The following is an 11,967-nucleotide window of genomic DNA, read 5'->3' on the forward strand; positions in this document are numbered from 1 at the left end:
TTGAAGGTGAATAAATTTATTATTAGGACTCTCAAAAATGTGACAGTCTCTTTAAAAAGGTGCAGAGGAAATTCTGGGAAAAGGAAAATACAAAGCAACAGCAACCCATTTTTGATTTGTTAATTCTGCTGATTTAGACTAATTAATCCTCTCAAAGGGTTCTTGAAATACTGCCCAATGTACTCTTGGCGTGTAAATGTTTTTTATGTCGGTCACTCCAGTCTGGAGAGAAACATCTAATGGGCCTGAGAGGCAGATTTAGTCTCTTCAGGAGATACCGAGGTAGGTTTGAAAGTCATCCAGATAAAAGAAAGGGAGGAGGGTCTCTCCAGAGAATGAGGCTCCTGAGAACGTGTAGAGTTCGGCTCCTGAGTCAGCGTCAGAGAAAGACACACATCCCCCTTCATAGTCCAGAGTCACCCGGATCCTCCTGGGCTCCCAACTCAGGTACAGAGGAGAGGAATCAGGGGAGGTGCAGGCAAAGTACTCATCTCCCCACTTCTCCACAGCCCACACCCCCTCCTCAGGGCTTAAGGGGAAGCGGCCCTTTCTCTCCACAGACTTCCTGGCAACCCCCATAGCCCACATTTCCCCACTTCCCTCATAGACTTCCCAGAAATGGCTGCCTGCTGTGAATCCCTCACGTCCCAACACAGAAGGCTCCTCATTGAATCTCTCAGGATTGTCGGGCAGGTCTTGCTCTTCGTCTCCCCAGCTCACGCCTTTCCCCTCTTCCCACAGGATGAGCCAGGGATAGGCTGTGTCTGGATCCAGAGTCACATTTGCTGTTAGGGAGAAGATGAGGGAAAGAGAAGATTAGGTAGAGTCAGCCAAGAGACAGAAACAGACATGGGCTCATGTTCACAAGTTTGAGAATGCAAGTGTGCCCAGAACAATTTATTAAACTGTTAAAGATGTACATATGGACTCTCCTTAAGGGCAGGGGGATGTTAACTCTTGCCCTCCCAGACTCCTCTAAGATATGGTAGCTGAGCCAGCGTCCTTTTAGTTCAGCCACAAGAAAAGGGTTTTATACAGTATGTCGCTAGCTTAAGATGCTGCTCTGTTGCCATTCTCTGCTCTAGGCTAGGTGCCTTAGATCTGAGTCTAATCCACTAGAATTTATTCTAGTCTGGGAAAAAGAGGACACGTGACAATCAGTTCTGAAAAAGGTCACATGGAAAAGCAACCCAACTCTAGGCAGGAATGAAACTCTTCCCTGCTCAGTCTGATCCTTCTGGGTAATTTATCTCGCCCCCTCTGAATCTTCAAGTCCACCCTCTCTGCCTTTGTGGTACAAACAGCAGGGGCTAGAGTCAAGTTGTACAGAATAGACTCTTGACCCCCATGAAACAATAGTCCCCCCCTCCTGTGAATTGGGGTCTCCATGTGAAATTTACCTCTCTGAAGATTTCTGAATGACTGAACATCTGAGGAAGCAAAAAGAGAGGTTTAACAGGCTACAATGCAATAGGTAAAAAAACACACACACCCTTTTTATAAAACATCACCATAACATAGCGTCTGTTGTTTCCTTATTTCAAGCAAAAGATTAAATCATAAAACAAATAATTGCAAAGACGACAACTGTAGGCCTTAGTAGTGATGTTAAATATTCTCCAAAAGATTATTCTCACGAATTTAATATCACTAGGCCTAAGGAATTAAAACAACTAACGTGTTTAGCTGTAATTCCTGCCTTTCAGGGGGTTGGACTAGAATGATCATTGGGATCCTTTCAAACTCTCCTATTCCATGATTTCATGAGAAAATCAGAAATGGTAAACCATACTAGAAAATGGCGGAATACAGTCATTCAAAATCCCCGAATAAAATGGGGATCTGAACTGGATGGATGAAGAAATGTTTAACATCTGCCCCAAGTAATCTGGTGGGGAAAAGTTGTTGAAACTGGAATTTCCAAACATGATGACAAACCAAATTGCAGAGGAAGAATTGGCAGAGCTTTACCATGTAATTCCAAGGGTCTCAAAAGAACTGTGGGAACTCTGAGGAGATTGGGATGCCTGAACCACAAGAAATGGCTGGTGAGGTTGAAACTCTGAGGAAGAGGCGTCTGAGGCCTTGGCTCTGCTGCTGGGAGACCAGCCTGGCAGGAGGTAGAGGAGGGACGGGGTGCTTGCAGAAATTCAAGCAAATCTCGAGAAGCTCCAAAAGAATATCTCCAGATTGTTTGGAGGGAAAACAAAATGCAAGGGAGGTTCCCTATACATGAGAACTCGACAAGATGGACATTGGACAGACCCTGCAGGATTCTCCTTAAGGGCTTTTGTAAGATATTGTAAGGCTCTGAGGCTTTTCCCTACAATCAAGCAGAATATAAATTTTATGAAAGAAAGCAGAATCTATAAAATCGAGAGGGAAACCAGGATAATAGTCTATAGGCAGGAATGGAACTCAAGACTGGTGTGCAGGTTCTTCGCAGGGACAAGCTCTGCCCACAATGCAAGCCTTCAAACCCCCTCCCAGTTCATTCATGGGACAGACAAAGAACCCAAACACCCCTAGAGGACTGTTACCCAGAGTTACGCCATTGATTGGGGTCTCAAAGTCTGCAGAACTGACGGTTCAACACCCATGAAATATCAATCCTCATTCCTCCTGTGAAATTGTTCCTCCCCTGGAAATTTACCTTTCTGAATTGGTTTTCTGTATAACACAGCATCTGAGGAAGCAAAAAGATATAAAGTGTAAGGGCAACACTCTTCCATCAGAAATAAATCTCCATACAAAAGTAACACTTCATAACGTGGCATCCTTAAATTCAAGTACAACTGTTAAATATTAATTAAATCATACAAGAAAATAATTAAAAACAAGAAAATCATAGGAAGAATCTATGAAAATAACTAAAGCTTTAAAACTCAGCAATTATAAAGCAAGCTTATAAATAACAGAATAAAAATATTCAGCATGAATCCTGATGGTTTGTCCCTGAAATTGGGCTCTACATTCTTGGACTGGAGGGGAGGCAGAGCAATAGGAATCTTGTAAAAGGATAAAGAGGGGAGATGGAGGCAGCCTTAACATCTTCCCAAGTAAAGTGGTGAGGGAAATTATTAAAAACAAAATTGTGAAATAGAAGGAGAAGGGAAGGTTGATGAGGAAGGATTGGCAGAGCTCTCACGCAAAAGGAAGTCCTTCCTCACAAACATTCTACAAACCTTTAAGGTTAACAAGCATAATTGTGCCCTGTGGGGCTCATGTGCTCTTGCTTCCATCCTCAATGGGGGAACTCTTAGGAGATCTTGATGCTTGAAGCACTAGATATGGCAGCTGCAGGGGGGACGGCTGAGGAGGAGACGGCTCAGGCCTTGGCTCCATTGCTGAGAAACAAGCCTGAGCAGGAGGCAGAGGGGGAACTGGGGGCTTCTTAATGCCCTTTGACTCCATTCAGAGCAAGAGATCCTCCAAAAGGACAAATCCGGATTGTGTAGACAGGGAACCAAAAGGAAAAGGAGGTTCTGTAGAATTTTAAACAGAAGCACATGGGAGGAAAAAATCCTGACTTTGCTCTACACTCTGTTTCATGCTTTCTTTACAGGATCCAGTGTCACAAGATACATGGGCCATTCTGAGGGACAGGAAATGAAGGCTGGGGCACCAAGAAGGAAAGTATCCTGGGGTTACAAAATTCCATGCAATAAGAGCCTGGCATGTTCAGTTCTGAAGAAGGAATAGAATTCCCAGTGTGAAATCCTGGCAGCCATTATTCATTACCTTTCCATTGTTTCATTGCATCCTCCACAAGGTGCTTTAGATCACAGGATTCCAAGATCCTGTTCCTCAGTTCTGGGGGGAAAGCAAGTGGCTTCTCTGGACTCTCTCTTTTCTCATACCTGGTGAAAAGAAAAACAATGAATGGCCCCATTGTGGCATCGTCTCCCTAATTATTTCAGCTGATTTCAATAAAAAGAACCAAGTGGAAGTTTATTTCCCAACAGGCAATTTTCAGGATTCAGCTTCAACTCGTGACTCACATCCAGTACATCACCCACCTCCAAGCATTTCAACTTCCTGCCCTGACTGAGATGGAAAAGCGGTATAAAGCTGGGTGTCCACCACAGATTGGGGAGACCTCAGTTCAAAACCCCTCAGGACAGCTGTCAGTGGCTTCATAAGGATGCTAAACAGCATAAGGGACAAGATGTAACCATATGTGACACCACTGGAGGGCTCCCATGGCTTCCAATGATGCTAGGAGCCGAGCGCCCCTGGTACCGCCGCTCTTGGGACACCTCACTCACCATAGCTCGCTGGCTGGCTGGCGGGCTGCGCTCTGGGCCAGCTCCAGCTGTCTCGCTCACTGGCAGGCTGGGCTCAAGGCGCTCCAGCTTGAGCGCAGCAGTGGGGAGGCCAGCGGGGCCAGGCGCCCACGCAATGCCGCTGCCGCCGCTGAGTCCAGTCCAGACCCTCTGTGCTGGGCCAGCCACAGCACAGAGCGACCTCTCTCTCTCTCTCTCTCTCTCTCTCTCTCTCTCTCTCTCTCTCTCAGGCTCGGCTCTTCTTTCAGCGTCCCACCCTGAAAGCGTTGAGCGGCCGCTCTTTGCTAGACAGCTGAGATTCGGGGAAGGCGCTGTTTGAAGCAGGAGTCGCAGCCACCCGCTTTTGAAACACGCCAGGCAGGCTCGCTTTGGCGGCTGCCCCACTTCTCCCCCACACACATGCCCCCAGACCTCCCTTCCTTCGCAGCGCAGCCTACACTCCCCCCCCCTGAGCCCTTAGGCAAGGCACGTCCATTCCCTTCTCCTCCCGAGGGAGGGGGAGGCTTGTCGGTGCCTAGCACTTAGCAGCCGAGCAGAAGGGCCATGTCTGCGGTTCTTGCACCTTGTGACGAAAGTCCTCTACTTTCCGTCTTTATTGTACAACCTACTTCTCAGATTGTGCAAGGCTTTAATGGGGATGTCCTGAGGTAAAGTTCACTTCCCACTATCCCAGTTATTCTTCTTATAAACCCCCTCACAATGCTTGGAGTTTAAAGGTAAAATGAAAGTGCTCTTCCAGCCCAAAACGTGGCACGGTTTCTTTTAAGCTCTGAGGGGAAATATGAGACTATTCTTAATGTACACAACAGTAAGGGGTTCTCCTCACTCGAGCTTTACCCCCACTTGAAGCTTTCCTCCCACCTGAGGAAACTTTGTGTCACCCTCAAACCAGTCTCCCTCTTCCTCCTCCTCTCGGTGCACTCAAGGGATAACAACCTATCCTTTCTGCCTTAGATAGGGGTTTTGTCATTTTAATGAGTATCCCCACCAGATGAGCCATAGATACCTCTGCTGGAAAGATCACACAGGCGATGGTACAGATGGAACTTTAATTTAACATTTAATGTCTTATGAACTTAACGGTTGCATTCAAGGTTCATGTGTACAAGCATGTGGTTTCAATGGAACTGTTCTTGTTAAACATATAACTTCAAACCTCACTAATTCCTCACCTAACACTACCCTCACCCACGCTCACACTCTCCTGCTTCATCTCCCTCTCTCTCCCAACTGTCCCTAACTGCTGTTTTCTCCTCATAAAATGTTCGTAACCCCGCCCCCACAAGCATGTGATGTAACTCAAGGTAGGAGGTGCATTAACTCTTCTACATCCAGGCTGTGACCAAATATATCATCCTAGGGTTATTTCGTTACACACCTCTGCTTCAAAGAGTGATTCTAATGGAAATTAGCCAGATCCACTTACCTCTGCAAGGTGCTTCTCACATCCTGGAGGGGAAAAGAGAAGGGAATTTACTGCACACCACAGGCCACACTAGGAAGACCCCCTCAGACCCTGGAGTGGAGGAACAGCCTGGCCCTTGAATGTTAGGCTGCCTGGCACATGCTAAGGTTTTGGGTAGGGATGGCTGAATCAGCCAATTTTCATTTCTCACAGCTTTTATTTTTCCAATCTGAGATTATTAATTTTACCGATATCAAGTTCTCCACATTTCCACATCAGTTTGCAATTATTATTTAAAATCCTTATGAAAATCTAACAGCATTTTAGGGAAATTTCATGTTTGTCGGTTCAAAAGAAGATTCCATCCCATCTCTCTTGTCTTAGATTATAATTAATTAACTTTAATCTAGTTTGCATTGTGCATTTCAGACATACACACTGTCCCAAACTGTCTTCTATAGAAGTCCCCACATTTCAAATTCTATTTTCCATCTGGAAATTTAAAAAAGCACCTGCAGCATAAAATGCCTCCAAGGGGGTAATAAAACAACTCAGTGTTTCTTTGGGCTCATTCACCTTCTGCATTTTCTGTGCCCAGAAAACATGGGTCCAAGTGGTTTTGCCTTTGCCCTGCCACTTTCCTACAGGAAAAACCCTGCTCCTTAGTGCAACATCAAAGCAAAGGTCAATCCGGAGAAAACCTGGCTGAGGTTTGCTCTGATACATCAGTAAATAGCGGCTTTTCCTGGAGGAAAGGGGTGGGACAAACAGCAGTCTGGATGAGTTCCTCCGTCTTGCTCTTTGGTCACTGTGACTCAGCACCATTTGGTCACTGTGACTGAGCACTGTGACTGAGCACCATTTTGGGCCGATCTGGATCCATGGCGAAAGTGATCAACCCAGAATTTGTGGAGGGAACGGGAAGAGAAGCTTGGTCAAAAGACTGGCTCATGTCGGAAGGAGGCCTGAATGCATCCCCAGTGACGCCCCTCATAGGGCAGGAAGGTAACATTGCCAATCTGGAAGGCATTCAGAGACAAATCATCAGCAAAGAGCAGAAGATCTCCTCCCACTCCATCAATAACACAGAAGAATCTCTACTCTGCATTCTGGTGAGTTAAGCATCTCAGGTCTCTTGGGTCTTCCTGTCCATTACAAACCTGACTAGAGGCTCCATCATCTGAGCCCCTGCACTCCTTGCATACACGAAAGGGGTACATAAAGGATGGGAGGCAGCCTTTTCCTGGAGCCTTGAGCTGTACCTGCCACTGTCTTACCTGCAGGAGTTCACTCGCTGGCTGCTGTCCCTTTTCCTCCATCTCCCGGATGATCCTGTCCAGAGAGGAGAGTTTCCTGGAGAGTCTCTCCAGCTGTTCATCCCTTCTCCCTGCAATCTCCTTCTCCACCTCTTCCACATCATCTAGGAGACGTTTCTCTTGTTCTTCCAACAACTGGCGCAGTTGTCTGAACTTCTCCACAGCCTTCAGCCTCTCAGTTTCTGTTAATTTCTGCAAGAAAAGAGGAGGTCTGAGTGTGGAAGATGGTCAGCCTTCAAAACATCAGGAAGAGAATTATGAGAATTCCACAGGGAGGACACTTCTGATTTTTCAGAGACATGAAACCAACCTTAATGGCTAAAGCTATAAATATTTATTTTGAGGGAAAGCTATTTCTGTTGACTTCTATTTTGCATAGGGCTACAGCCTAAATGAAGGAGCATTTTGTTCTAGCCATGAATATTCCCTGCATGTTTTGAGGCATGGCATAACCATGTTCTAAATTGTTCAGAGAACATCCAAGGACATAAAACACCCCTCAGTTTAGATTGGGGCCATTTAGGTGTAGAAATTCAACAGAAATGAAGGAAGCGGAGGTGGAGGACAAAGTGCAGAGTTAATCCCCATAGCTCCCCCCTTTTCTTTAAAGGTTCAAAATGGCCTGAGTTTCCTACAAAGGAAGGAGAGCACACATTTAGAAAGACAATTCTTTAGTAATATTTACGGTAAATCAGGATTTGAATTTAACTGCTTCCACCCTCTCAGCTCACAAGTTCTTTGGCTTCTCCTTGACTGCTTTTCACATAATAAACAACAATGGGAAATAAACTCTCTGTAGCTGCAAGGTGAACTTACCTATTTCACAATTGCTGGAAAAATATGGAGACCGAAAGAAAGCAATCCTTTGAAATTCACACCTCTGAATTTTTCAAGGTTGACCAAGCCGGGTAATGTTCACAAAATATGTATTTAGGAGGGTAAAGTACAGATCAAAATATTTATACAAGAAGGTAGCCATCCTAACATCTGATTCATTTTCAGAATAATAAACAAACAAACAAACAGATATGGAAAAAAGAGAAATGGGGAGAAGCATGAGCGTACCCAGGATCAAAACGGGGGGGATGCCAGCCACGCCCCCACCCCCACCCACCCGATTGGCTGGCTGGCAATGACACGGCCAGGATCCCCCCAGGAAGCGTGGTCAACATCCACGCCCGCAGAGGGCAGGGGGCCATTTCCAGCCTCGCCTGCTCCTTTAATGGCAGCGGTGACTAAAACGAGGCAGCAGCAGCGAAGCTGCCTCCATCGAGGAAAACCTTGACCTTGACCTGGGCTAACTTCAGCCCACACTCCTTCAAGTCACAGCGAGCATAGCACAGAAAGTGCTGCCCCACAATGCTCCGTGGCACTTCATTTGCATACATAGCTGTTTGTTGCAGCACTTTCTGTGCTGTGCTCTCTGTGACTTGAAGGAGTATGGGCTGAAGCTAGCCCAGGTCCAGGTTTCCCTTGACGGAGGCAGCTTTGCTGCCGCTGCTGTTTCACTTCAGCTGAGCAGGCCGAGGCGGAGCACAGTTGGCAGCGTCCCTGTCTGTCGTGCTGTGCTCTTTATACCATTTCCCCCCCTTTTTGCTTCTGGGGGGCAGCTGCCCCCCTGCCCCGTGCTGGGTACGCCCATGGGGAGAAGCTGAAATGGGCAGATTTCCCCATCCCTCCTCAGTCCTGACTCTATTCTTCAAGTGCTTGTTCCCTCACTAGTAACAATACACACACCAGGAGGTCTTTGCTTTCCTTGTCCAGGTCTGCTTGATAGGCCAGAATTTCCTCTCTCTCTTTCCTCAGAATCTTCAGGTAGTGACAGATCTCTCCCTAAAAAGAAAAGGAAAAACTCAGGTTTGATTGACACACACAGAGAGATGAATATTACACTGGCTTATTGGGCTCGGTGGCCTTGCTATAATAGCAAAGCAGTTTACTGGAGGAAATAAAAGTCCAGAGGTTTTGAACCTTTTGGGTCCATGACTCCCTTGACCAACTACATTTTTTCTCCAGCACTCCTGTGGGGCTCAGAATCCCAGTTAGGTCCCCCCCTTGCTTGCAGAACGGGCAGCCTCTCACCCTTTCTCAAACACCCTCCCCTACAGTGCTCTCTCAGCCTCCTCTCCTCTCCCCTCTCCTTAGGATTCCTCCTCTCTATCTCTGAGCTGCCCCAAAGAGAGGTGCCTCCTCACGCTGCCCCACAGGGGCCTGGGACTTGTCTGTCCATTCCCAACAGCAAGGGCCCTTGGCCAGCTCCAGAGGCACCATTCGCCTGCGAGGCTTGTAGCCAGGGCTGCTGCATCAAACAGCTATGCAAGCCTTTGGGAGGCAGAAATGGCATCCGGGGAAGGAAGGAAGGAAGGAAGGAAGGAAGGAAGGAAGGAAGGAAGGAAGGAAGGAAGGAAGGAAGGAAGGAAGGAAGGAAGGAAGGAAGGAAAGAAAGAAAGAAAGAAAGAAAGAAAGAAAGAAAGAAAGAAAGAGGGACAGAGGCTAGTGTTGCCAGCGGCACCCCTGAGTGAACACCCCAGATGCCACAGCACACTGCTTGACAACCACTGCAGAACTGGGATGGGAAAGTTTTCTAGTGCAACTAACTATTCTGGAGAAGAGCAAAGGCAGCCATGCTTGTGTTAGCATAAATCCTCTACATGGCACAGATGCTAACATGTGACTATTATTTACTTTATGTGACTGTATTCTTTCCCAGGCAGGACTTGGCTGTAACCCGACTCCTGTCATGTGATGTTCTTTGTTCTTCCTCTTTGCTTTCGCTTTCACCGAGAGCAGATGGCTGCTTGCATCTGTCTCTCAATAAATTAGTTTAACAACTAATAAAATGTGTGCTGTCTTCTGTCACGGAGGGCAGTCGCATCACAAGAATACTGAGCTTTACACCCCAGTATTCTAACAGCTTGCTCCTTTGTCTTCTCCAAGGCTTCCAGCCTGACTTCTCATCTTGAGGTCCCAGGGAGAAGTGGGAAGAGGAGTAGGAAGGGGTGAGGCAGGATCCAACCTGGGATGTTTCAGTCAAGCATCAAAGAGATAGTGAGGTCAACCCAAGCAGTGAGTGATACAGGAATAGGAAGGCGCTTCTCAAAACTTCACCCATTCCAAGCCCCTCTTCTGCAAGCCTAGGGCTTTTCCACCCTTCCTCTTGACCCAGCTGCTTTGCCACTTAATTGGGTCAGATGGCAATTCAGGTTTTCTGCTACTTGTCAGTTATCTTCTCTGCAGTAGTCAGAGCCCACATGTGCTTGGACCACCAGGGGAGATTAAAGCATAGCTGCCAAGTTATCCCTTTTTAAAAGGGATTTCCCCTTATGCTGAATAGGCTTCCTCGCGAGAAAAGGGAAAACTTGGCAGCTATGGATTAAAGGGCTGCAGCTTCTTCCATTTCTGGACCAAAGAAGTTCTTGCTGCAGCCAAAATCTACCTAAGTAGCTCCTTCGGTCAGAAGATTGCTGTCTGGTCATCCCACCAGTACAAAAGGGGCAGCTTCATTTCATTATCTTTACTATTTTGTGGCATTATTGACATTGCATGGCACAGGAGCATTTTTGCACCCCTGCAGTAGAACAAGTTAATTTTTTTAAGGGATTAAAAGGCATTTTCAAAAGTTTCTTTGAAGCAGAATGAGAATCTTACCTTTTTTATATATAATAGCACAGCTCCAATTATGAGTTGTCATGAAAAAGTCACCTTTGCCCCTTTTCTTTGCAGATGCTACTCTGAACCACTGAGCCGTTTGGCATTTGGGATGGGAGGAGATCCTCAGCATCGCCCCATTGCTGAAACCTCATTGCACAGGCCCCACAGCACCCCCAGAATAAGCGTGCTCCCCACCAATAGGTGCTTCCACCCCCCTCCTAAATCTGCTTCCAACAGATACTTTGGGGGGGGGGTCCTGCACCATCTGGTCAATTCCTGGCCACCAGTGCCCCCCCCCAGCTGATCCCTTGCTGCTCTCTGCTCTGCAGGGCATGGAGGAAGCATCCTGCTAGCCAAAATAGACATGTACTTAGTTGTGTATGTGCAATTTACATTTGCAGTGTTTTTCATATGTACAAAGCAACCTTGCTGGGGGATGTGAACGAGGTTAACCCTTTCTCTCCCTGCCACGATCCCAACCCAAATCTTTGAATCTGCTGTGATTATTTCAAGGGAAGATCCCTTTGTCCCCCTGGCAGAGAGAAAGACTTCAACTCCCTCCTCCCAGACCTCAGGCTTCCCTTTGGCTGCTTCTAACATGATAAACAAAGACCAATTTATGCCATGCCTACTTTGGATATGAGAATGAAAAAGAAAACCTCCCAAGAAGAATCTACAGTTATTTCTCCACATCACGATCCAGGGATCTCCTACCTTGTACTCCTCGAAAGCCTCCTCTAGAGGAATCACTTCATGATGTTTGTGCTCCTTGGACCTGTCACACACCACGCAAATGGGGGCTTCATCCTCCTTGCAGAAGAGTTTCAGGGGCTCCTGATGCTTCTCACAGAGTCTCCCTTTTCCTTCTTCCTCCTTCCCTCCTTGATCCCTGAGATTCTCGATTAATTCTACGAAGTTTGCCAGTTGCCGGTTGGGGATGAGGCTCCTTCTCTGGACTCTTTGTCTGCACTGAGGGCAGGAAGCCTCTGCCTCCGATTCCCCCCAGCACTGGATCAGGCAGGACCGGCAGAAGTTGTGCCCACACTCTGCGATGATCACTGGATCCTTAAAATATTCCAGGCAGATGGAGCAAGTGGCTTCATCACGGAGACAATGGTGGATGTGACCGCCAGAAGCAGCCATGGCTCCCTCACGCTGAAGACCTGAATTACCGTAAATTCTGTTTTCAGCCACTGGGAGTTTACTTTTCCGGAAATGAGTCAGTGATCACGTGATCTTTATTTATTTTTTTATTTTAAAAAAATGTTCCCACGTCTTTGCAGTTGCTGAATATTTTCTCACAGAGCAG

The 11,967-nt window shown here is 46.8% G+C and overlaps 1 protein-coding gene across 2 annotated transcripts; it reads right to left on the reverse strand.

The window, feature by feature from the left end:
• Positions 1-11,967, reverse strand: LOC132591152 (zinc finger protein RFP). Of its 2 annotated transcripts, XM_060270700.2 has the most exons (8): positions 11,373-11,964; positions 8,745-8,840; positions 6,969-7,199; positions 5,713-5,735; positions 3,742-3,860; positions 2,654-2,686; positions 1,401-1,430; positions 1-785 (listed from the first exon to the last, which is right to left on the reverse strand). In XM_060270700.2, exons 1-8 carry the CDS (start codon positions 11,799-11,801, stop codon positions 268-270), a joined length of 1,479 nt encoding a protein of 492 aa, XP_060126683.1. In that variant the 5' UTR covers positions 11,802-11,964; the 3' UTR covers positions 1-267. The 2 variants fall into 2 exon arrangements, with proteins under 2 accessions (XP_060126683.1, XP_088520210.1); XM_088664084.1 differs by lacking the exon at positions 1,401-1,430 and having other exon boundaries at positions 11,373-11,967.

Source organism: Zootoca vivipara, chromosome 2 (genome assembly GCF_965207765.1).
Source record: "Zootoca vivipara chromosome 2, rZooViv2.hap1.1, whole genome shotgun sequence".
Classification (NCBI taxonomy): Eukaryota; Metazoa; Chordata; class Lepidosauria; order Squamata; family Lacertidae; genus Zootoca; species Zootoca vivipara.

Excerpts from the sequence above, each read along its gene's own strand:
- LOC132591152 (XM_060270700.2), bottom strand. The coding sequence starts at position 11,801 with ATGGCTGCTTCTGGCGGTCACATCCACCATTGTCTCCGTGATGAAGCC. Across the intron at positions 8,841-11,372 it reads AGGCTTTCGAGGAGTACAAG|GGAGAGATCTGTCACTACCT; the intron begins GTAGGAGATCCC and ends TTTTCTTTTTAG. Across the intron at positions 5,736-6,968 it reads CAGCGAGTGAACTCCTGCAG|GATGTGAGAAGCACCTTGCA; the intron begins GTAAGACAGTGG and ends TTTCCCCTCCAG.